At 43.0% G+C, this 26,307-nt stretch overlaps 1 protein-coding gene and 1 long non-coding RNA gene across 2 annotated transcripts; one reads left to right on the top strand and one right to left on the bottom strand.

Annotated features, from left to right (window-relative positions):
• Window positions 1–2,577, top strand: LOC148131847 (uncharacterized). The gene is made up of 2 exons (XR_015747429.1): window positions 1–146; window positions 184–2,577. It is a non-coding gene; the product is annotated as an uncharacterized LOC148131847 (long non-coding RNA).
• On the bottom strand, window positions 866–25,923 carry LOC113423885 (sperm acrosome membrane-associated protein 4-like). Its single transcript, XM_026685450.2, has 3 exons — window positions 25,790–25,923; window positions 5,961–6,074; window positions 866–3,394 (listed from the first exon to the last, which is right to left on the bottom strand). Exons 1-3 carry the CDS (start codon window positions 25,839–25,841, stop codon window positions 3,183–3,185), a joined length of 378 nt encoding a protein of 125 aa, XP_026541235.1. The 5' UTR covers window positions 25,842–25,923; the 3' UTR covers window positions 866–3,182.
• Window positions 25,924–26,307: the final 384 nt, after the last annotated feature.

Here is a 26,307-nt window from a genome sequence, read left to right on the forward strand (position 1 = left end):
TGGAACTTGCTTCTAGATAAGAAGGAGTAAACATACAGCCAATAGATCTTCTTTAGAACTATCTTGCACTTAGGTTTTCCAGATAAATTCTTCCCTTTCAACTTAATAAAATAGTCAGAATGATTGTTTAGATTTTAAATAAAATAGTCAGAATGATTGTTTAGATTGTTTAGATTTTGGAAGTTCTATCATTGTTTGAAAGCACATTTTGAAAGTCTAATATCAAACAAACTTAAAAGCAATTTTTAAAAGTAAATATATGCACATCAATCTCTCTGTTCCCTTTCAGGGTAAGCCATATTACATAAAGTGCAGAAAAGTAAAAAGTAGTAAGCAAAAGAAAGGTCAAAATGAAAATGAAATGAATTTAATTTACACAAACACTGTTCCTTAGACCTTCTACATTCTTCCAACTATCCTTGCTTCTACCTCATCTATACCCTATATTGCATTCTGTTTTTCAAGCCCCCTTTTTTGGAATATCCCCTCAATATTACATCAAATAAAACCATTACCATCATAGATCAACATATCCATTACTTTATAATTTGATCTATTCTCTCAGATGAGGAAAATAAACAAGAGGCTTTTGTGACAGTTGAACAAGTGTTTGGAAAACAAAGAAAAACTCCCCCAAACATTTTGTGATCTTGGATCCAAGGACCACCTACAACTTCCCGAAATTCCTTGATGAGATTGCTTGCTTGTGAAAAAGATCAGAAAGCATTTTCCCAGTCCCACTTCTGAGCACTCTGTCAAAATTAGAAAACTATCTCAACACGGTTTGTACAACCCTTAGTTTGATTCATTAAGTTGTCTTTTTAAGAAACTAAAAGCAGGAAGAAAACTGCTACCAGTTCAGAGATTTATTTAGTTTGTCATTTATTTAGTACAAACTAGTATGAGAAGAAATCTGTTCAGCTTGCGTTCTGAAGCAAATGGAATGAACCTGAACTTCCAAAACTGAGAATGGAGCTATTATGTATGCTGGTAATTAAAATTCAATGGTTGTTTTCACAACTCCAAAGAGTAAAAAACAACACCCCCCCCCACCCAAGGATGTATACACGTGGGGAATGTATATGTAAAGATGTACTACATTATATAAAAAAACATCTTGTTACTTATGTGTATTTTTTTAAAAAAATTATACTGTACTGGAGAAAGTGTGGATGCGTATCCATATATTCAGAGCAAAGATATACAAATGTTGACCCTAAAACAAATTGGCAAACTGATATGGAAATAGGAATAATTTTCAACATTGGAAAAACAAAGAACTGGGTGAAGGCAAAGCAGATGGGTTACAAATACAGTAGTCCTTGACTTACGACCACACTTGAGCCCAAAATTTCTGTTGCTAAGTGAGACACTTGTTGATTTTTGCCCGTTTCATGACCTCTCTTACCACCGTTAAGTGAATCACTGTAGTTAAGTTATTATCAAGGTTGTTCAAGTGAATCTGATTCCCCTGTTGTCTCTGCTTGTCAGAAGGTCACCAAAAGGGATGAATTGACTCCGGGACATTGTAACCATCATAAATGTGAGTTCAGTTGTCTAAATTTGAATCATGTGACCATGGGGATGCTGCAACAGTCGCAAGAGTGAAAAACGGGTCATGAGTCCCTTTTTTCAGGTCTATTTTAACTTTGGGCGGTCACTAAATGAACCATTGTAAACAGTGGTGGGATGCCGCCGGTTCGCACCGGTTCTCGCGAATCGGTAGCGCCGTTGAGGAGTTGGCCCTGCCCACCTGCCCCTGCCCTTTCCTGTCCTTTATTTCCTTGGGTTTGAGCTCAGCTGATTCGCACGGCTGAGCGGATTGCCACACCTCAGCTGTTTGAAGCTCAAAATTGGTGGTTTTTGATTGCTGCGCGAAGCATGCTTTCTCATAGAACTGGTAATAAAAAAAGGTTGAATCCCACCACCGGTTGTAAGTTGAGGACTACCAGTATTATATATATCACATATCACCTCTCTCTCTCTCTTTCTCTCTCTCTCTCTCTCTCTCTCTCTCACACACACACACACACAGCAAAAGTGTTTGAAAGGACCTGCTGAATTCAGGCAACCTAATGTGGGTGATATTGTAGGTGTATGCAAGAAAACTGTCTGCAGATTTTGGGGACAAAGGCAGAAATGCCAGCATATATAGGGTTAAATCCATCTCTCCTTCCTGAAGGAGTGTGTGTGTAGGAGCAGAACAACACAACCCCTCCTCTGCAGAATGTTATGTATGTGGCCTTTAAAACATAATTGGCTCAGGGTCAGCCCAAAATAGCAGCCCTTGGCATATTTTCACCAGCCATCCGGTGGGTTGCTTGCCTCAGAAGACCTCCCTTTCTCTCGTTGATGCCAGTTACTGAGTCACCAAATATTTGCCCAGGGAGGCCACAGATCATATTTCTTTAAGGGAATGGGATGGAAGGTGGGGGCAGGGAATTGCATTAAGGGGACTCCTCTTTCCATTGCCTTATCTCCCTCATAGACACGACACTGTCATCAGGAGAAACGTTGGCAGAAAGAGAAAGCCCCACCATGCCGAGGAAAGAGGCACAACTGGTGATCATAGTTCGGGGGGATTCTTTGAAATGAGACCCTTGGAGAGAAAACACAACACTGAGCTTGTGAGCTGAGAAAACATATATACAAAGCAGGTTAGGCAGAAGCTTTTAGTACAAGAGGAGGAAATGTAAAATCTCAAAGGGGTGAAGAAGCTTAAAAGGGGCGGGGGGACTAAGGGAGATGGGTATCAGTATTTCTTAACCGTGATCTAGATGGGACTATTGGACTTGTAACTGGTCTGACACTAATTTTCCAGCCCTGTTTTAAAAAAGAAGCTTGCAGAGGATGAAAATAAGTGGAAAAGGAATGGAAAAGGTAGAAGATAATGAAAAAAAGAGGAGAGGAGGAGGAAGATTAAGGCAGCTTCAATTCCTAAAGCTTCATTCATATGCTCTAAAATGGAGGATATGCCTCCATTAAGCCACAGATGCGTTTCTGAATAAAAAGGAAAGGCGAGAGTGTCTATTTAATACAGTGCTTGAGAGGATAAAACTACAATCGTCTATGTCACTGGAGTTCCATGGACGTTACTTTCAGGTAAAAAAAGTAGAAGGGTCGCAGACTTAATCTTTGGCATCTTCTAGAGTTGGTGTTTTCTCTCCTTCCTGGAAAGAGGATTAGAGGAAGCGGAGGAGCCAGGTGCCTCCGATGGCCAGAAGCACAGGCAGAGAGATGTGAGCAGAGGGCAAGGTGGCCCCTGAATTGCAGAAGTCGCTATCGCAACAATTGTAGGTGGTGACGTATTTGATGCCTAAGTAGGTCTCAGTATCGTTCTTGTCACATTTTTCCCGCTGGACGCAGTTCTTCTTCTTGATGAGCTTCTGACCAGCTAGGTGGAACATCAAAAGGAAAAAAAAAAGACATAGGATGAGAGGTATGTCTGGGTAACATTCCCTGCCACCTATAAAACAACTCAGTTATTGCATTGTTGTGAACAAGTAAGGCAGAAAGCAGAGCTCAATTGATTGTTTGATATATCAAAGTTAGAGACCACCCATCTCACTCACTGTTCCAAAGTCACAACTAGGAAGGCAGGAGGGGTCAAGCGGGGAACTAGCCTTGAGTCCCTGCGTAGTCTCCAAAAGCATAAGGCTAGTTCCCCGCTTGACCCCTCCTCCCTGCCTGGCTGTTTCCCAATACTCACAGAATGATTCTGGATGGTATACTATTTTTGTTTTGTTATGTTATGTTTTACTTATTTTCTTATTTTATTTTCTTATTTATTGTTTTTTGTTTTACTTTATTTTATTTTATTTTATTTATTTTGTTTTTGTTTTGTTTTATTATTTTTATTTTATTTATTTGTAAAATGTATAGGTTGCCCTTCTTATTCTGGAGGTAACCCTGAGCCAGAGGTGGTATTCAGCAGGTTCTGACCAGTTCTGGAGAACCAGTAGCGGAAAATTTTGAGTAGTTCAGAGAACCATCAAATACCACCTCTGACTGGAGATTTTACAGTCTCCTTCCCCTGCCATGCCCACCAAGCCACACCCACAGAACTGGTAGTGAAAAAATTTGAATCCCACCACTGCCCTGAGCTGCTTACGATATCATAAAAATTAGAAATGGGATGCCGCTAATCTCACTATCAAGTGACTTTGGGTGGCATGCAATGTCAAAAATAGCAGCATAAGTGAATTAGAAGGTTTAAAAACATGAAAAACATTAGAAACATTTAAAAGTTAAAACATTAAAATTAGCAACATTAGAAGGACAATGCAGAGGCAAAGGACCAAAGCATAAATAGGGTGGAAATGGAGACAGAGACAGCATGGAGATATTTATACCTGCCGGGGGGTGGGGGGTTTGGACTAGATGACTTACAAGGTCCCTTCCAACTCTGTTAATATGCCTTTAATACAGAGGCAGTTAAGAAGACCTCATCCCCTCATCTGTCTCCTTGATTGTATGAGGTTTGGGTTTTTTTTGGCATAGTTTTAAAATTATAATTGTTTTTTTCTGTGTTAAGCCACCCAGAGTTTCTTTATCGAGGAGATGGGAAGCATATGCAATTAATTTAATTTAATAAATAAATAAAAGAAGACTAGAATAATTAAAATTTAAAAGGTAGGGGAAGGCTGTAGCCAACCCTGAGCTGAATGCTTCTCTGCAAATCGTATGCAGGTTGATGGGTTCAGATCTTCAGACTCTCCCGAAAAGGCCAGTAGAATGGGCCCCCACCCAAATTTTAGCAATGGTTCCTCTGCCCAGTTGCTGGGTGGGTGTGGCATGGTGGGTGTGGCATGGTGGGTGTGGCATGGTGGGTGTGGCCTAGTCAGCCTCTTGCACCACGGCGGGGTGGGGGGGGGAGTTTTGCCCCAGAGGCTTTCCTCAAGCCTCATGGGAGAGCGAAAACGGCCTCCCTGGGCTCTGGAGGCTCTTTGGAAGCCGGGAACGAACCTGTTTCCAGCCTTCCCAATGTCAACTTTGGAAGCCATATTGAAACCAGATGCTCCCACGCTGCCACATTTTGAGCCTGGGGAAAGTGGGAGGGTGGAAGTTCTTGGGGGGTATATGTAGTTAGACAAAATAACATTCTTTTTGTAGTCCAAGGTCATGCTATTGTGTGCATATGTGAGGGGAAATCTTAAGTTGGGATGGACGATGATTGGGGCTTGTGATGTGATGATGGGTGTAGGGGGTTGGATTTGCAGTTTTTGATTATTGCAAAGAAGCCGGGAATTTTCAGATTCGGGATTCCCCCAGTTGTGCCAGCTACTATCCAAATAACTGAGAACTTTGGAGCGATGTGTGTCTCGGAGTTATTGGTTGGACTGGAGGCTTGCTGGAACGCTGACACCCAGAGTTCCGGGAGACCTGTTTTTCACCTTTCCCGAGCCTCCATGTGCACCCTGCACTTACCTACATCCAAAATAGGCTACGTGGGGACTCCTGGGAGGGGAGGGGTGGGGTGGGGCAGGCGGAGTGGGGCAGGAGCGGGATTTGGGAGTTCTCCAAACTGTGCATAATCTTAGCTAGAAGATCTCCGGAACCCCTGCGAACCCCCAGCCCACCCTGGGCCCACCTCCCCCTCTGTGGGAGAGGATATTCCCAAGAGGGGTGTGCATGTGAAGAAGGTATTGCTAAATGTTACAAATACACATCACCTGAGTCTAAAATAGTCAAACCTGGGTGGGTTTTTCTTTGAATAATCTCAGGTGGCTTTGTTGGTCTTAAACAGACCAAAGATGGTTGAACAGATGAACAAAAAGGAATATTTAAAAATGCATTGCCTGATGTTCATTAGGAAACCCAGGGTTGTTTATTCCACAACTAGGTTCTATGGGTGCCTATTCAGAAGTATTATTATAAAATTAGGCCAGATAAAATTCCTGGGGGAAACAGCCCAGGTGAAAACAGGGAGGAAATAGAAAAAGAAAAATATATATCCTTACCAGTAGTTCCCTGGATGACAGCACAAAGTTCTCCGGTGTTACAGGTGACAGTTGAGGTGTGGCAGGGTAGATTGAAAACTGTGAATTTACACTGCAGGCATTGAAGAGCAGATCCTGAGATGCAAAGAAAAAGGTTTTTTAAATTTGTTTATTTAAAGGAGGGAGATGAAATCAATTCAGGCTGGAATTCACAATGCTGGGCCTACCTTTTATGCCACCCCAATTAAAAAAAAATAGGGATAGAATTGTGCTCCTGCCTAACTCGATGCGAGTAGATTAATAGGTAACCACTATGGTACCACTATGAGCCTTTAGCGTACAGTCATGCTGGCCACATGACCCATGGAAATTGTCTTCGGACAACCATGGTTCCCTCAGCCAAGAAATGGAAGTGTGGGATTCTACTGGTTCGGGCGAACCGGATGTTAAATTTGCATCTGGTTCACCAAACCGGTATTTAAACCAATCAGCTGACCCTTCCCCTCCCCTCCCAGGATCTCCACATGGCCCATTTTCGATGCAGGTAAGTGTAGGGTCCGCATGGTGGCTCTGGGAGGGGGGGAAAATGGGGCTTCCTGAAGTACTGGAAGTCCAGAAACGGGCCTGTTTCCAGCTTCCGGAGGGCCTCTAGAGCCCTGGGGTGGCTGTTTTCGTCTTCCCAGAGGCCCAAGGAAAGCCTCTGGACTATGGGGAAGGTGAAAAATGGCCCTCCCGGAAGTTCCAGAAGTCTGGAAATGGGCCTGTTTCTGACTTCCAGAGGGCCTTCAGAGCCCAGGGGAGGCTGTTTTCGCCCTCCCAGAAGCACGAGGGAAGCCTCCGGACTCTTGGAAAGGCGAAAAACAGGCCTCCCAGAAGTTCTGGTAGGCCACGCCCACCATGGCCACACCCACCCAGCAACTGGGCAGTGAACCGGTTGCTGGGATTTTTCAATCCCACCCCTGCTGAAATGGTTGTAGGGCAGGGGTGCCCAACTCAAGGCTGACGGGCTGGATCCGGCCCGCCGGTTGCTTAGATGTGGCCTGCGGGGCCTCCCTGAAAATAGCGAAGAACCACCCCACGGTGCCTTTGCTAGTGAAAACGGAGCTTGGGAAAGCCGTGTGCAGCCCCCCCGAACTCCGTTTTCACTGGCAGAGGCTTGCAGGAGGCTGTCACAGCTGAAAATGGACCTTGGGAACCCATTTTCACCTGCAGAGCACTCAAGCCACCATAGACGCCTCCCGACATGAGTGATGTCAAGCTGACCCTGCTGCCCTGCCCCCCCCGATCAAACACAACCCTCAATGAAATCGAGTTTGACAGCCCTGGTATAGGGTTTCCTGCCTGAACAGGAAGTTGGATTAGAAGAACTCCAACGTCCCAGCTCTTCTGTTTTTCTGTTAAGCTGGCTGGGAAGGTTACAAATAAGCGAGCACAAGACTGCAGGACACGGCAACCATAGAAAAAATACTTGCTGTTTGGCCAGGTAACCAAATTTTGATCATGTGACCAAAGGAGATGCTGAGACAGTTATAATTGCAAGGATGGTTTTTTGCCACTTGTTTTTTCCCCCAGTGTTGTTATAACTTTACACAATCGCTAAACAAAGGCTATAAATCAAGGACTGCTTGTATGATATTAGAGTTAGATTCCCCCTCCCAGCATCTCTTTATTATTTAGCTGAGGGCAATCCAAGCATTACAGCTGTGATTCTTAAACTGTTTTCCCAGGTTCAGGTAATGCCAAAAGAAGCTTAAGACTTAGTTGTTTTACACCACTATCTTGGCAGCCTTAGTAACAAACTGGATCCTTGACACACAAACACTCAATTACATTACATCATTACCCTCAGGATATGTCAAAATTACCCCCTTGTTAATAACCTGGTAAGTTGGTAATTACCCTCAGTTTAACAGCTACAGTCATCCAGGTCATGGTTGTCCCAAAGGTGCTTTTTTCAGGAGGCAACTGGACTTTCTTGCTCTACTTTTGAAGACGTTTCGCTTCTCATCCAAGAAGCTTCTTCAGCTCTGACAGGATAGTGGGGAATGGATGGATTTATATCCCTTTGCAAACAGTTGGTCATTTGCATCCTTTTAGAGCCGTGATGGAGAACCTATGGCATGCATGCCAGAAGTGGCACACAGAGCCATCTCCGCCAGCACCTGAGCTGTCGCCCCAGAGCAGGTGTATTATTCAGGCATGTGTGCCATCTGCCAGTTGATTGTTGGGTAGCTGCCGCGCATGTGCAGGGTGCAGAGTGCATGCAGGAGACAAGTGTGCATGCGCAGAGAAATGCGGTGCATGGGATCATGCACACATGCACAGGCCCCCCCCATGTGCATTGCCTTAGAGGTGCTTGCACACGTGCATGTGCATGTGTGAGTGCACACTTTTGGCACGTGTGGATGGAAAGGTTAGCCATCACTGCTTTAGAGCAGGGGTGTTCAAACTTGAGAGCTTTAAGACTTGTGGACTTCAGCTCCCAGAATTCCTCCTCCAGCCATGTTAGCTCAGGAATTCTGGGAGTTGAAGTCCATGAGTCTTAAACTTGCCAAGGTTGAAGACTCTTGGTTTACAGGGCCATTGAAGCCATGGGTGGGATTCAAATTTTTTAACAACTGGTTCTGTGGGCGTGGCTTAGTTGGTGAGCGTGGCTTGGTGGTCATGTGGCTGGCTGAGCATGGCCAACTCAACATCACTCACATCAAGGCACGCATCTCCTCGCCTGGCCTCTCATGACTGTGGAGCTGCTGCAACAGTTGTAAGTGTGAAAAATGGTCATAAGTCATTTTTTTCAGTGCCATTGTAACTTTGAATGGTCACTCCACACAAGCAAAGTACCAGCAAAGGAGGGGGAAAAAACTCCAGAGAAGTTCCTGAGACAGGAAGTCTAGTCCTGCCAAGAATGTAATAAGGGTTAACAGAGAGGCAGTTTCTGTAAGCAACACCAGAATGTTTCCTTCCTGCCTTCCTTACAGGATTAGGCCAGTAATTTCTTCTAACAACCGGTTCTCCGAACTGCTTAGAATGTTAACAACCGGTTCTAGTGAATAGGTGCAAACTGGTAGAATCCCACCCCTAATTGAAGCACTTGTAGGTCTGTGTCCTCAGAGTCACCTGAGTTAGTGTTCCTGGTTCCTTTCGTCTGCAATTTTTTGGAAATCCATTCCTACTCCCATATCATTCAAAGGGTGATCATCCCAAATTGTATAGCTAGAATTCCTGAGGACATAGATAAACCTCCAAGTGCTTCAACAACACTCTAAAACAGGGTCCCCAAACTTGGCAAACTTTAAGACTTTTGGATTTCAACTCCCAGAATTCCTCAGCTATGCTGGGAGTTGGGAGTTGAAGTCCACAAGTCTTAAAGTTGCCAAATTTGGAGACCTCTGCTCTTGTTGTTTGTTGTTAGTCACAAAGTTGTGTCCGACCCACCATGACCCCATGGACAACCTTCCTCCAAGCCTTCCTATCCTCTACCATCTTCTGGAGTCCATTTAAGCTCATCTCTGCTCTAAAAGGATACAAATGGCCAGCAAGGAATATAAATCCTTCCATTCCCCACCATCTTGTCAGAGCTGAACGAGGTTTCTTGGATGAGAAGCGAAACATCTTCAAAAGAAAAACAAGAAAGTCCAGTTGTCTCCTGAAAAAACATCTTTGAGACTATCATGGGTGGACAACTTTTTTTTTTTGACAATAGCAATAGCACTTAGACTTATATACCGCTTCACAATGCTTTACTGCCCTCTCTAAGCAGTTTACAGAGTCAGCATATTGCCCCCTAAACACTCTGCGTCCTCATTTTATCGAAAGGATGGAAGGCTGAATCAACCCTGAGCCAGTCAGAATTGAGCAGTGAGCAGTGAGTTAGCCTGTAGTACTGCATTCTAAGTAATGTGCCACTAATGAGACATAAAGGTCATAATGGATCTTCTGACACTTGAATACTTTAATGTGTTTCCCTCAACTCACATTTTCAGAGTTGGCCAAGCAGAGGCCAAAGAGACTGGGATCACCCTATTAGGCTAAAAAGCAATTGAATTGTTAGTGAGTCAGCGTATTTTGTGAGTATACCCATTGTGGCTAATCAGATGCTACCAAAGAATCCAAGTACCAGGCTGGTTGGATGTGCTCTTTGCAAATAATCAAATCAAACCAAATCCTTTTACTGGAAGATTTTTCTATTGTTGAGTTCAGCTGAAAACCCTAAGAAGAGAGAACAGAGTGGGGTTTGTGGCCCACCTAGTTTGCAGCTCCAGAAGAGCAGGAAATTCAGAAATATAGCTGAGTAGATGAGAGATACCGAGCTTCAGTTCAAAATAATAGTCATTTTAAATGTGCAAATGTGCACATTAAATTCAATTTTGTGGCAAGAGGTGAGTGGCCACCTTACTACAAACACAATGAGGCTACAGAATTTCTGGGCTCCTAGAAACTTCTGTCAAAGAGTACAGAGAAAAGCAGAAGAATAACAGAATAACCGAGTCGGAAGGGATGTTGGAGGTCTTCTAGTCCAACCCACTTGCTTTCCCTCAATCAGGAAACCCTCTACCCGTGATGATGAACCTATGGCAGGTGGTGCCACAGGCAGCACGCAGAGCCATTTGTGCTGGCACCTGAGCTGCCAGCAAACTTATCTCACTGCGCATGCGCGCACCTCACAGCTGATTTTCGGCTAGTTTGAGGCCTTTTCCAGCCTCCCAGAGGCTTCAAAAAAGCTGCTGCAGGCCGAATGGGCCCTTTTCATCACTTCCAGTAATACCGGAAGTGACGAAACGGGCCTATTATTCGGCCTTCAAAGCCTGAAGAGGCTTTTTTTCAAGCCTCTGGGAGGCCGAAGAAAGGCCTCAAACCAGCCGAAAATCAGCTGGGAGGCGTAGTGCCTGTAAGGGAGCGGGGGACAGGCAGCATGGGGAGTGTGGTGGTGTATGGGGAATTGCGTGTGCATGTGCAGAGGGCGTGCGCACATTGCCTTCTGGGTGCTGGCATGTGAATGCATGCATGCCAGGGCACACACAATTTTTGGCACAGGAGCCCAAAAAGGTTAGCCACCACTGCCCTATACCATTTCAGTCAAATGCAACAAAGATGATAAGGGGCTTAGGGGTGATGTATGATGAAGAGTTAAGGGAGCTAGGTATGTCTAGCTTATAGAAGAGAAGGACTGGGGACGACGACATGATTAACAGTCTTCCAGTACTTGAGGGGCTGTCATACGGAAGAGTGGATTGACTTATTTTCCAAAGCACTAGAGGGCAGGGGGAAGACTCTCCATTAAAGAGAGATCCAATCTGGAAATAAAGTGGAATTTCTTGACAGTAGAACAATTAATCAATGAAACAGCTTACCTTCTGGAATTGTGGGAACTCTAATCTCTGGAAGTTTTCAAGAAAAGATTGGACAGCCATTTGCCCAGGATGGTACAAGTCAGGGGTAGGCTTCAAAAATTTTAGCAATTGGTTCTCTTCCCGGTTTCTGGGTGGGCGTGGCCATAGTGGGCGTGGCCTATTCGGCCTCCTGCACTATGGTGGGGGGGCATTTTCACCCTCCACGGGCTTCGAAGGCTTTACTTGAGCCTCCGGAAGGGTGAAGACAGCCTCCCCGGGCTCCGGAGGCCCTCTGGAGGCCAGAAACGGGCCTGTTTCTGGCCTTTCGGAGCCTCCAAGGAGGCCCGTTTTTCTCCCTCCCCAAGCCTCCGCGAGGGCCCTGTACTTACCTGGGATCCAAAATGGGCCACGTGGGGACTCCTGGGAGGGGAGGGACATGGTGGGTGGGGCCAGCCAGGGGTGGGATTTGCTGGTTCGCCCGAACTGGCCATAGAATTAGCTACCGGTTAGCTATGGGTTTGCGTGAACGAGGATGAATTGGAAACAGCCCACCCCTGGGCAAGAGGTTGGACGAGAAAACCTCTTAAGATTCTTTCCAGCTCTGCGATTCTATTATTTCTATGGAACGAGGTTTTTGTGACAAACTATTTTTCAGCATGGGAGTTTTATACTGCTGGCCTGATCCATAGTTCTGTCTTCCTCTGGAACCCTTCTTGCCTTGAAAACAAGTCTGGGCCAACAATATCTCTTTGCCAATTTTGAGGGCATTTTGCAACACAATCAGCACTAAAGAATTCGCAGAGCATTTCTTCCTGCTCCCCCACACAAACACAGGCACACACATTATAATATAAGTGCCTCTTTAACATTCTGCTGCTTGAAGTTTATATTTTTAAATACATGAAGGAATTTTGAAGATAAAAAGCAATATCCATATTAGAAGAGAAACAAAGAAAACGAGGAAGAATAATGAAGTAAGGAAGAAAATAGAACAAGAAAAAAAGGAAAGACTTGTTAAAGAACTGGCTTTTCATCTTTTTGATAGTAGCTATAAATGTATTTATATTTTACTGTCTAAAATTACATCTGTTTGGAGTTCATTATGCTGGCATTTTTGTCTATGTTTTTGGAATAGCAGTGGTATTATCCTATATTTTTCACAGTTTTAATTGGTTTTCTCAGTATTTCTTTTATTTTGCTTTTGTCTATCCTTAATATAGAAAATGGACGAGAAATTAAGTCCTAATACTGCAACATTTTTCTTTCTGTAATAGTTAAATGTCTAGGGAGATTCTCAATCATCCAGTTCATGGTTGTCTCAAAAATGCTTTTTCTAAAGGCAACTGGACTTTCTTTGCTTTTCCTTAAATACGTTTTGCTTCTCATCCAAGAAGCTTCTTCAGTTCTGCTTGGATGAGAAGCGAAACATCTGCAAGGAAAAACAAAGGAAGTCCAGTTGCCTTTTGGAAAAGCACCTTTGGGTCCTATAATAGTTCTTTCTTCAGCTATAACCCCAATATGATTTCTCATGGATTCTTCCATAATGTTTGCTGTTGGAAAAAAAGAAGTCAGCCCTACTGGTTTTATTCCTCTCAGTTATATATTTTGTAGAGTACAATCCAATCTAAGTTCACCATCTTTAAAAAACAACTCTAGGCCTTGTTGTTTGAGCAAGAACCCTATTTATATTCTGCAAAATTGCCTGCCATTTTTGCTTTTCTGCCAAGAAAATCTGCCCTCAAAATTGAAAATGCTAAAATCCCAAATCTTCACTGGCATTAATGGAAGACAGACAAATGCCTAAAGTACATTTACAGCAAGAATCACACATGTTCTTTGTTCTCTGCTGGAGCAAAGCAAACGGAGCAGAGGGCTTTTTTGGAACCAGTCGAGAGTTGCCAGAGCAAAATTTGGAAAAACAGGAACAAAATGAAAGCCCAGCCTGGAAAAAATAACGCTGCTGCAAACCACAGCTTTTCGAGGAAAACAAACTCTTTCCAAGGCCCCTGAAACTGCATTTCCTGCTTGCTCAGGCAGCTTGTTGTTCATCTCTGTGTGTGTCCTCAGATTAAAGGATGAGATGGGAGGAAGAGAACTCAAAAGCTGGTCACACCACTTTTTCCTGCTTTCAGGAAAAAACAAAGCAGCACCTTAAGCCACCTTTTTGTACTAGGAAAATTAAAATGGTTTTGTTTCTTCTGATGCTGCCTTCTGAGGAAGAATCACCTGAGGAGGCTGGCTTGGAGTTGAGGGAGCATACAGGTCACATCTGCTCCCCATGATGAGTCTGTAACCGTTACCACACTGACAACACGCTATTTCCCTTCCTCCCCCTTTCCCCTCGAAGATGGGAAGGAGGTGTGCAAAAGGATTTCCTGCACATCCTGTTGGATCTGTGTTTTCGTTGGGGAATGTCCCAATCAACAAGCTAGGGAACATGGAACAACCAACTGAGGTTGCATGTTTTATCCCTCCATGTCTTTCAGCCATTTTCTACTCTTCACTCTTCTTCGCTCTTCCAATCTTCTGTCTGTCAAGCTTCAAAAGACGCTTTTGCTGTTGCAACTATTATCGCTTCTCAGCTTGCCAACGAACTATGGGGGAGGGAAGGGGTCGACAGAACTTAGGTGAAATTCAACCACCTCCTCGCACCACCTCTGGAGTGGTGGTAGGGACGATTTGAATCGGTTTGGAGAGGGTGATAGGGACAATTTGAATTGGTTGGCCCTGCCCACGCACGCCCACCTTCTTCCTTTTAGAGATCGAGTCCCACCAAGCCACACCCACAGTGTTGGTAGGGAAATTTTTTTAGTAATTCCAGACATCAAGATGCCAGCTGTGAGAACAAAGGATGTTTCGACAGGTGTTTACCAGAGCCTCACAACAATACCAGGAGATTCCATTGGACAGTGTGATCCGGTCTAATAGTGGGGATGGGGAACCTGAATTTTAACTATCTGGGTTTGCATGGCAAATGGTTAGATCTGGTTTTGCCCTCATCTTTACCGATATGATGTACTCAATAAAGTTTTGCATTAAGAGATTGGATCTTCTCAGCCGTGCTTGTTTTGGTTGGGTTTGTCAGTCGGAAGCTTGTGCTATAGTAGTAAGCAATGCTTATGTGCTGGCACTGACTTAAGGAACTGGGAAATAAAGATAGTTTACAAAAAAAAAGTATGAATTGTAAAAAAATCCAGAACAAACAAACAAGCACATAATGAATTGCAGGAAAAGAATGCCACACATTTAGACTATTGGTTTCAGTACAGTACTAACAGAATATATCAAATTCAATTGACAGAATGGAAAAATTCTTTTTGTTTCCTAGCAGATTGGCTGAAATTTCTGGTTGGTATAGACCAGGATTAGGAACTATAGCCCCTTTAGGACTTGTGGACTTCAACTCCCAGAATTCCTGAGCCAGCAAGTCCTAAAGTCCTACCATCTTGTTCCCATTTTTTAAATTGGGCCACAGTAATTGGATCTTCAGATTATTTTATTTATGTGTTTTAACTTTTGTATAGTTTTTTTTTTTAAGATTATAAGCTGCCTGGAGTTACCCTGTAGTAAGATGGGCAGCCAATACATTTCACAAACAAACACACATAAGCGTCAAATACATTTTGCTAATTTTGCTAATCTAAAATTCATAAAAGGCCTGAGAAGCAGCAATGACATTAAAAAGTACCTTGCACAGGTGACAGGGAGGTAAGAATTTCAATTTGAGAAATGAATCTGGCCTGGCTAAGCAAAAATGTATATTTATTTTTTAAAATTTAAAATAGCCATCCTTCTCATTGCTGTGGCTATGGATAACTTACAAAGTTGAAAATCCAAGAAACAATACAAAGGCAACGCAAAAAGCAACAGTAAAATCATTAAAAACTTTATGATTAAAACTATTAAAATATTAAAGAGTGTGTGAATCTTATTTGTTTGATTTTCAAGTTTCCAGGCCACCCAACTCTAGAAAAAAATCCATGTGGCTTTATGAGATCAAAAATACTACATTATATATAAAATAATCCAGAACATAATATAAATGAGCATATGGGAAACTACAACATTCACATAGGCAAAAAAACAGGTTTTTAAAGGCAGGCACGATAGGAACAAGGTGTCAGATTGATTTTGGAGGGCAGGGAGAGTTAATGTTCTGACCAAGGCTTATTGAGACACTAACAAACACACATTAGTCCTAAAACCATTTTCTTTATTTCAACGGCTGTGAATTTTAGTCATTCACAACCCATAATGAGTCTCAAACAGTTTGTAAATAGTCCCCTAGAAGTCTGCCAAAGTCCTTCAGGATAAGCCTGATAAGCACGCACCTTTATCTTCCTTGAAATGCTGCCAACGACTAAATTTCGAATTAGTTATACAAGGCCAAATGGAGCACAAATTCAACACGGCGCTTCAGGTTTCAAACCGACCAGTATGAACAAAGTTGCTTCCTGCAAAGGTTCCTGTCCCTTTGCTCCTCCTTTATGTCTTATGGGAGGGCCAATCATCTCCAAGCCTTACTTCCAAGTCCCCCTTTTGTCTTAACTGTTCTTGCCTTCTGGCAGCTCTGCGCATACACGCACTGGGAACAGGCTCCCCTTGTTCCTCTGCCTCACTGTTGTCAGATTCTGGAGGCTCTGGTGTCAGCACATAACTCCCAGATGGCCTTGGCCCCATCTCTGTATCAGACGCAGGACCCTCATCCAAGTCCTCCCCAGACTCCAGAACTGGCCCATGTTCCTCCCCACTGTCTGACTCTGCTGCCGTCTCCTCAGGCTGCCGGTGGACCACAACAGGTTATTCCAAATGACAGATATATAACCGAGAAGGCCTACTTTCTGGGTCCCAGTAGTTGGCATTGTTTAAATGAAGCAAGCCCACTCTCTTGCAGATAGATACTCCCTCAATAGCTAGGCTCTCTGCCACTTAGGACTTTTTAGGAGGCAACTATTACCCTGAATTGCATCTGGAAACCTGTGGAGCTCCCACCAGCAGGAATGCTATGTAAGAGTTACGGTAGTCTTCATGACGTACGTAGCAAAATCAACACACTGGAAAGGGGTTATAAAGAAAGTTCTGGTCAAATCTCAGCCAGGGTTTAAAACTCTAGAAAACTTCCTCTTCACATTTAGAGAGACTGCATTTTGCATTTGATTGTTCCTAAAATGGATTGAAAAATAATTTATGTTAAAATTATGACCTGTACTTGGTTGGTGAGAAGATATGATAGAACTTCAAAGGTCTCAAAAACTGTTGCATAGGAGAAAGAAGATTTGAACTCTTGTCCTAGAGCAGGGCTGTCAAACTCCCAGGCCCCGAGCCAGATGTGTCATGCGCTGGCCACACCTGAAGGGCAAAAAAGTCCCGATATGTCATGTAATGCCATCATGACGATGTGAGTTTGACACCCCTGCCCTAGAGTTTAGGGAATAATTGCTGGGTTGATGGTCTCATGGATTCTGTTCTAGGAGTTGGGTGGTGCTAGGCAGTTCTATCCAACTTCATGATCCTACGTGCCAAAAAAAGAAAATTAAGTAACATTTATCATTGGGTGCAGAGTTGACCATGAACAACATTCTGCAGTATCATAATTGCACAGCTAAAAAAACATGTCTGCAGGGGCCAGGTTCCTCTTCTATGGCTTATCTTGATGACTAGTTTAACCCATGTTCTGAGTTCATATAATACCTCAAATCACAAACTTTTTTTTTTGTGGCTTTGCACAATTTTATAAGCCACGGAAACAACACTATTATCAAGATTAAAACTATGCTTAGCCTTACAACTGTGCAGTGCTTTGGATTCAGTCTCCAAAGGGTGCTTCTGAATGCAAAGGAGAGCAGATACCACAAAAGCACAGACCATATCTATCTGCAATACCTTAAAACCAGCGGTGGGATTCAAAACTTTTTACTACCAGTTCTGTGGGCGTGGCTTGGTGGGCGTGGCGTGGCTTGGTGGGCGTGGCAGGGGAAGGATAATATAAAATCCCCATTCCGTCCCCACTCCTGGGGGAAAGTTACTGCAAAATCCCCATTACTCCCCACTCCACTAACCTGCTTTCCAGTTCTGTTTTCCTGTGCAGGGCAACCAAAGAAGACCCAGCCGATCAGCTGGGACTCAGGAGGCAGAGAATAGATGTGGGCAGGGCCGGTCAGAGGTGGTATTTGCAGGTTTTCTGAACTACTTAAAATTTCCATTACTGGTTCTCCAGAACTGGTCAGAACCTGCTGAATACTACCTCTGCTTAAAACTCAACAGAGGACATAATTCCTTTGGGATGTTACACAGCAGTGCTACAAGGGTACTTCAGAGTATTTTCTGGAGTTCAAATTGGAACTGCTGCCTGTCTGTAGCTCACATATTGTTGTATGTTCTTTAACTTTTGAGGTTGAGCATGTAGTGTGATGCAACTAATGTTGTCTAGCCAGAGGTGGTATTCATCAGGTTCTGGAAATTATGAGTAGTTCAGAGAACCCGCAAATCCCACCTCTGACTGGAGATTTTACAGTATCCTTCCCCTGCCACGCCCACCAAGCCACGCCCACAGAACCGGTAGTAAAAAAAATGGAATCCCCCCACCACTGTGTTTAGCCTTCTGTCTTCTGGATGTCTAGGATCTGTTTCTTGATTTTGTATTCTTGCTTTTACAAGGTAGGCTGTTCAAAGTCCCTTGGGGTTGGATGTCCTCTAAATTATCTAATTAGTTCAACTCATCTACGGCAGGGGACTCCAAACTTGGTCACTTTAAGACCTGTGGACTTCAACTCCCAGAATTCCCCCAGCCAGAGCAACCAAATGATTCACTTAAAAACCATAGTGATTCCCTTAGCAACTCTGGCACAAAGGTTGTAAAATGGGGCACAACTCACTTAACAAATCTTGCTCAGGGAACAGAAATTTTGAGTTCAACTGTGGTCGTAGGTTGATGACTACCTGTTCTTGCATAGTTGTATCTTCCTCCCAAAAGCTATAACCAACATGCCCTAATCTCCAGATTGATTTTTTGAAATGGTAAATACAGGTGGTCCTCAACCTCCGACCACGATTGAGCCCTCAATTTGTGTTGTTAAGTGAAAATTTTTTTAAAGTATCCCATTTTATGAGTTTTCTTGCCACATTTACTTTAAAAAGAGTGCAGAGAAGAGCAACAAGGATGATTAGGGGGATGGTTAAAACATATGAAGAACAGTTACAGGAACTGGGTCTGTCTGATCTGATGAAAAGAAGGACTAGGGGAGACATGACAGCAGTGTTCCAATATTTGAGGGGCTGCCACAAAGAAGAGGGAGTCAAGCTATTCTCCAAAGCACCTGAGGGCAGGACAAGAAGCAATGGGGGGAAACTAATCAAGGAGAGAATCAACTTAGTTCTAAGGAGAAATTTACTGACGGAGCAAATTAATCAGTGGAACAACTTGCCTCCAGAAGTTGTGAATGCTCCAACACTGGAAGTTTTTAAGAAGGCATTGGATAACCATTTGTCTGAAGTGGTGTAGGGTTTCCTGCCTAAGCAGAAGGTTGGACTAGAAGACCTCCAAGGTCCCATCCAACTCTGTTATTCTAAATTCATTAATTGGATCACTGCGGCTGTTAAATTGCTAACATGGTTGTTAAGTGAACCTGGCTTCCTCCATTGACTTTGCTGGTCAGAAGGTTGCAAAATGACTTCTGCAACTGTCATAAATATGAATCAATTGTCAAGCATTTGAATGTAAATCAGCTGACGCAAGGGTTATAAGTGTGAAACATGGTCATAGCTCACTATTTTCAGGGCTGTTGTAGCTTCGAATGGTCACTAAATGATCTGTGGCAAGTTGAGGACTACCTATATGACTTTCTTAGCCTTTTCTGTTCCCTCTTGTAGATATTATTTATGTCAAGACTTCATAAAATTTCAAGTTCAACCATCAGGCTTTCCTCAAAAGAGGTAATAGAAGTTTTGGAAAGAATTAGCTGAAGGGACATCCCAAGATAACACAGCCTCTGAGAACTGAGTCATCACTTGAGACTTTCAAGAAGAGATTGGACTGCCATTTGTCAGAAATAGTGTAAGGTCTCCTGCTTGGGCGGGGGGTTGGACTAGATGACCTACAAGGTCCCTTCCAACTCTGTTAATCTAATCTAAACTACAATTCTCAGTTTTCCCTTGGAATAGCTAGTCATCTCTACAGGATTAGAGATGCACCTTGTTGTAAGCCTCTTGATTACACCATTTAAGATGGTCTGCTTTGACCTGCCTATTTCCTTTTACCACAGGAGTGAAGAAAAAAATATGTTTTTTAAAAAAATGTCGAGCAGCAGGGTGTGGCTGTGTCTAATAGGAAGGACTTAACCCAATGAATTTCATTAAATGGGAGCAAGAGAATTACACAGTGAGGTGCCAAGGAGGGATAAAAAAACAGGGTGGGTAGGGTTTTATGTGTCTGAATCATCAGTAAACATATAGCTTTGTCCAGTTTGGGGGGAAAGATCATCCCCTCAACTATATGACGGGTTGTTTTTTTTTAATTGTTAGTGATCACAAATAATCAGGTGTGGAGTGAATGCACTTGTGACAGTTACAAAAGCAAGGAAGAAAGCAGCGTGTTTTTGTGAAGTGAAAAATGGGCGAGATAGGTTGTGTGTGTAACGTATTATGAAACTTCTCCTCAGAGATGTAAGGGATTTTCAAGGGCGTCGTTGGCATTCCTTTGGCAAGGGTGGGAACCAGGAGGGGTTGGTTGGGTAAATCTCCAGAAGAGTTAAAGGTTAAAATATAGGGAGTCCTCGACTTATGACCACAACTGAGCCCAAAATTTCTGTTGCTGAGTGCAACAGTGGTGAAGTGAGTTTTGCCCCATTTTACGACCTTGCTTGCCACAGTTGTTAAGTGAATCACTGCGGTTGTTAAGTTAGTAACACATTTTCTATACTTACAAGAATTCATTTATCAGATCTTAAAAAGATGATATAGTTTGCTTGTTAATATTAAGAATTAAGACTTAATATAGACAATATATTTAAAAAACTGTCGGATGCTATATATATATATATATATATATAACTGTCGGATGCTATATATATATATATATATATATAGCATTCGACAGTTTTTTATATATATATATGGCATTTAATGTACTGCCAAGGAATGATATGGAAATATGTTAACACAAACTTTAGTATAGAAACTTTTGAAAACATATATATATATATATATATATATATATATATATATAATTAGACAGTTTTTTATATATATATGGCATTTAATGTACTGCCAAGGAATGATATGGAAATATGTTAACACAAACTTTAGTATAGAAACTTTTGTAAATGTTTTCTTTTAACATTTTATTTTTGTAAACTTTTTAATATTTTGAACGTTAATAAAGTTTTGTTTTAAAATAAAAAAAATCATTTAATGATCCTTCGAAGTTTCAAGGGGCACTGAAACAAAAAAGACTTATGACCACTTTTCACACTTACGACTGTTGCAGCACCCCTCCGGGTCACGTGATCAAAATTCTGACGCTTGGCAACTGACTCACACCTATGATGGTTGCGTGTCCCAGGGTCATGTGATTATTTTCTGACAAGCAAAGTCCGTGGAGAAACCAGATTCATGGAACAAGTGTGTTATTAATTTAACAGCTGCAGTGATTCACTTCACCAATGCGGGAAGAAAAGTCGAAAATGGGGCAAAACTCACTTAGTAGCTACATATGTTTTGGGATCAGCTGTGGTCGTAACTCGAGGACTATCCATATTGCTATGTTTCCATTGAGATCTGGTGAAAGGTTTGCTCCTATTTATACTGAGAAAGAAAAGAATGACAATCTATAGCAGGGCTGTCAAACTTGATTTCATTGAGGGCTGCATCAGGGTTGTGATTGATCTCGGGGCGGGGGAGCATGGTATGTGGTCAGGGTGGGCCTAGCCAGCTCAACGTCACTCGTGTCTGGGGTGCATCTGTGGTGGCCAAGTGCTAAGGCAGGACTTCCCTCAGACCTTTCCACACTCTCATTATAACCTTCCTTCCTTCCTCCCTCCCTCCTTTCCCAAAACATTATGGATCTATGAAAAATGGATGAACCCAGGAGAATTTGCCAGAATAACTGAGCTTCCTTCCTTCCTTCCTTCCTTCCTTCCTTCCTTCCTTCCTTCCTTCCTTCCTTCCTTCCTTCCTTCCTTCCTTCCTTCTTCCTTCTCCATTCTTCCTCCCCGTCTTTCCTTAATCCTCGCTCTCTTCCCATCTTTCCTCCTTTTTATTTGTCTTTCCTCTTTCCCTTTCTCCTTTCCTGTCCCTTCTTGCATGCTCAAATGCAAAAGGGGAAACGTTTCTCCTTTTGTTTTGTTTTTGTTTTTGTTTTGCCAGCCCTCTGCCAATGAAAACGGAGGCATGAGAGGCCCTCTCAAACTCAATTTTCACTGGCAGAGGCTCGGCGGGCCAGTCCTTTTTCTGTTTCCAGGGCTGACCTGCGGGCCAGATCTAAGCATCCCGCAGGCAGGATCCGCCCCACTGGGCTTTGAATTTGACACCCCTGGTCGATGGTTTAGCAAAACATATTTTGGTTTTCCCACAGAACAATGGTAGAAGAAAAAAAGTAGGCGTTGATTGAGTTTCCTGTTATTCATATCAGTCTCAGGTCTGGAACAATCAGATCTTCCACCCCTATAGACCATACATGGCTCAGGGTGGGAGACATCCAGAGGTGGTATTCAGCAGGTTCTGACCTGTTCTGGAGGACTGGAAGCTTTCAAGAAGAGACTGGGCTTCCATCTGTTCAGAAACAGTATAAGGTCTCCTGATTTGGGTGGGGGGTTGGACTAGATAGCAATAGCAATAGCACTTAGATTTATATACCGCTTCACAGTGCTTTCTAAGCAGTTTACATCATCAGCATGTTTTCCCCAACAATCTGGGTCCTATTTTACCGACCTTGGAAGGATGGAAGGTTGAGTCAACCTTGAGCCTGGTGAGATTTGAACTGCCAAATTGCAGTCAGCAGAAGTAGCCTGCAGTACTGCACTCTAACCACTGCACCACCACACTCATATAGATGACCTACAAGGTCCCTTCCAACTCTGTTAATCTGTTAATTTAATAAAGTTTCCTTTGAGTTAATAAAGATAATCCAGCTGGGTACAACTCCAGAGGGTGATGCCCATCTCTATTTCTTAGCCAAGGGAACTGCCATTGTCCAAAGACATTCCTGAGGTTAAGTGACCACCATTGCCTGTACCCTAAGGTGGTACCTATTTATCTACTTGCATTTGCATGCTTTTGAACTGCTAGATTAGCAGGAGCTGGGGCAAATAATGGGAGCTCACCCCATCATGCAGCACTTGGGTCTTGAACACAAGTTTTCCAGCTAACAAGTTCAGGATCTTTAACCACGGAGCCATTGCATCCCCTATTGAGTTAATGGTGGATTCAATATTTTGAGATAAGCTGGTAGGAGGATCAATCCCAGTTCTGCCAACTTGTTCAGACTACAAAACCACAAAGATTTCACGGGGCTTTGCTTTCACGCACAATTTAGCACCATAAACAAAGAACATTCCTTTAGGATGAATTAACATTTTTGTTGTATCATCAACCTCCAGATTCCATCTCAAGCATAATTCCTTCCAAGATAACACCTGCGTAATAGATTAAACTTTGTACCGTCAAAATGGCAGGTGGTCAAATCCAGGATGCATTTCAGACTGAAGAAAACTGTTTGCCCAAAAAAGTCTTAAGTAGCTTCTCTTTATTTGGGGTGGGGGGCTTGGCTGTATCAAATTATGTCTAGGACGTTCTGGAAAACAATGGCCCCAGATCTTCCCCTAAGCAGAATAATTAGGACAACATTTGGGAGAAATCCTGAGTTTTTGGTAGGAAAGGCTGGGGTTAGGAGGCAAAAAGACACAGGGCTGCTTTTAAGTCAAACCAAACCCTGTTTGTAAGGCTTATGTAAGAAGAATGTTGTTTACAAGCAGGGCACGGCAGACTGCTCCAAAAGAATGATACATGGAACTTCAAGACTAGTTGAACAACCGCACCCATAGCCACAGAAAAGCTGGAGGAGATATTTTCTAGAAGAAATTTTCTTGCCAACACTAATCATGCCGAACGCACCACAGCCCACACTGGTATATTATGATGACTGGAATATCCCTGAGCACAGCCCGCAATTTTGAACACACCACAAAACATGGTGGGCTGTCCCCTGATACCAATAGATGACTTCGCTAGGGCTCGCGGCCTTAGAAGAGTGCGGAAAATCCTCAGGGTCAACTCACACCCTAGTCAGCACTTCTTCACTCTCCTACCGTCGGGTAGGAGATATAGGATAGCCAGCTGCACCAACAGGCTGAAGAACAGTTTCTACCCGTGGGCTGTTAGCTGGGGTGGGCTGCTGGGGGTTCACAGGGGTTCGGGAGAGCCCCTAGCTAAGATTCTGTGCCATTCAAAGAACCCCCAAATCCCCTCCTGGCTGGCCCCGCCCACCCGTCCCCTCCCTTCCCAGGAGTCCCCACGCAGCCAGTTTTGGATGCAGGTAAGTGCAGGACACGCATGGAGGCTCAGGAAGGGTGAAAAACGGGCCACCTAGAAGTTTGGGGAGGCTGCAAATGGGCCCATATTCGGCTCACCCAATCTCATTGTACACATGTTGTATCCTGACAATAAAGGTTTGAATTGAATTGAATTGAATCCCTAAGGAATTGGGATTCCATGTATGTTCCCTGCTTTTGTTTGATGGATGTAAAAAAATACAGCTCCACGCCCAAACTTTCTTCACAGGTGATTTACTTCTTCAGTTGCTATAGCCAAAAAAAGCTCTGGATCTTTTCCCAAGGCAAACAGGTTTCTTTAATTTATGATATTGTTAGCCCACAGGCACGGAAACGTTTTTGAGGATGTTGTTAAGTTATGAAACTGTTACACAGGCTGTCTTATCCAATCATCTTAAAGAAGGTATTTACATATCAGGGAAAGGCAGCATTTACAAAACAGGGGGGGAGAGGCGAGTAAAACACCCTGTCTGAAGTTAGGGCTGTGTCTGTGTGAGGTTTTGCAACTAGATCACCACACAGTTCTATTTTAAGCTGAAGGTCATTTGCTTATAAAGTTGATTTGCTGTCTTGGGGTCTGGGATGAAATTCTCAAAACATTTTTTCCCCTGCTGGATTTAAGTCAGCCCTTTAAAAATGTAACTTAATGCTGAGTTTAAAAGATAAGGAAGCTTCAATATATTATAAGGCATGGGAACATTGGTATAGCTGGATAGATCGGAGACAGATTAAGGACAAGTAATTATTAAATATAGAATATAGATAGAAGAAAAATATAATTATGCATAAATTAATATTTGTAAATATCGCACAAATGATTGTTATACGATAAGCACCACAAACAGCTGTTATTGAATTATATATATTTTATGTTTTTAATGAAAATAAAATTCAATAAAGTTTTAAAAAAACATAACAAGTTTTTCATCGACTTTTGCACCTTTCATGGGTGTTTGGCTAGGAGAAAACACATTTAGGCTGAGTTCTGTTTCCAATTTCACCTGTTTTTGTTTTTTTTAAATAACAATGAATCTGTTGCACAACAATAGTTATTGCTATTTGCGAGTGACACCAAACATTATATCAATTTAGTGTGAAACAATGATATTCTCACTTCCTTATTTATAATGAATCCCACCCCTCTCCCAGAAACCAGGATCCAGGCTTTATTGAGTTTGCAACGCAGTTTGCAACTCAATAAGAACTACACAAACATACACTCAAAAATACACACATATATAAAACTGAGTGGGCAGAGACAAAATTAAATTTCCAAATGTAAGAAGATTATGCCATGCTACAGAAGCTTCTTCTTTCCAAATGTAAGCATTAAGAAAAGTGGAAGCAATTTATTTAAAGGCATATTCTCTTTTTAAGATCAACTCAGGGACTGACCAAGAATAAGGCGTGAAAAAAGGAGAAGCTGGCTGAAAAGCATCTTGAGAGATGCTCCCATCCCTGTTTTTGAGAAAATAACTATATTCTGAGGGCAGGACAAGAAACAATGGATGGAAACTCACCAAGGAGAGAAGCAACCTAGAACTAAGGAGCAATTTCCCGACAGAACAATTAATCAGTGGAACAACTTGCCTCCAGAAGTTGTGAATGCTCCAACACTGGAAGTTTTAAAGAAGAGATTGGACAACCATTTGTCTGAAACGCTACCGGGGTTGGACTAGAAGATCTCCCAGGTCCCTTCCAATTCTGTTATTCTATTCTATTCTATTCTATTCTATTCTATTCTTTTTTTTTCCTATATAGGGGCTCATTTCTTTGCATGCCTTAGGGATCTGCTAGTAAACTTCATCTTCTTGTTTTGACTGTGAAAGAGAGAGAGAGAGAGAGAGAGAGATCAAGCAAAGTAATAGGAGGCTGAGAAAAGAAGGAGAAAAAAAGAAGGGAAGGATAAGGAGACGAGAACTTCCATAGGCAAAACCAGAGAGAACTCTGCACCGCGACGGATTCTCCCTCTTACCAATGGTGATACAAGCCAGCACCACGGCGCAGAGTCCAAGCATCTTCCCCATGGTGAAGTTGATGTCCTGACGGATTAGAAAGATAGCAGTGTTATTCCAGCCCGGCAATAGCTTCGAGTGCCTGAAGAGTCTCGCCCGCCTCCCGCTCCCCCATCCTATCTATATACCCGCGTGATACGCCCCACCTTCCCGAGCTCGAATTGGCCGACTGGGTGGGATCCGGAGTAAACTGCCTTCCTTCAGCTACGGGCGTGAGGGGATCCTGGGAGGCAGAAGAAGTCACACGGAAAGGGTGAGTCAGAAATGGGAGAGGGGGAGAGAGAAAGGGAGAGGGAGAAAGAGGGAGAGAGAGTGGAAAAGAAGGACTGAAAGAAAAAGAGGAGAGAAAGAAAGGAAGGGAAAGGAAAGGACAAGAAGGAAAGAGAAATAAAGGAAAAAAGAGAAAAGGCAGGCAAAGAAGAGGGAGAGAGGGTGAAAAAAGAGAGAAAGAGAGAGGGGGAAAGGGGGGAAGAGAGAG

This window comes from Notechis scutatus, chromosome 2 (assembly GCF_049901735.1).
Source record: "Notechis scutatus isolate UNSWTSFEM ecotype Mainland chromosome 2, rNotScu1.2, whole genome shotgun sequence".
NCBI lineage: Eukaryota > Metazoa > Chordata > Lepidosauria > Squamata > Elapidae > Notechis > Notechis scutatus.

Bases quoted from the DNA above. Each gene is read 5' to 3' on its own strand.
- LOC113423885 (XM_026685450.2), bottom strand. From the start codon at position 25,841: ATGGGGAAGATGCTTGGACTCTGCGCCGTGGTGCTGGCTTGTATCACC. The intron at 6,075-25,789 runs GTAAGAGGGAGA...TTTGCATCTCAG, and splicing joins GCTGGCTTGTATCACCATTG to GATCTGCTCTTCAATGCCTG. The intron at 3,395-5,960 runs GTAAGGATATAT...TGTTCCACCTAG, and splicing joins TGTCATCCAGGGAACTACTG to CTGGTCAGAAGCTCATCAAG.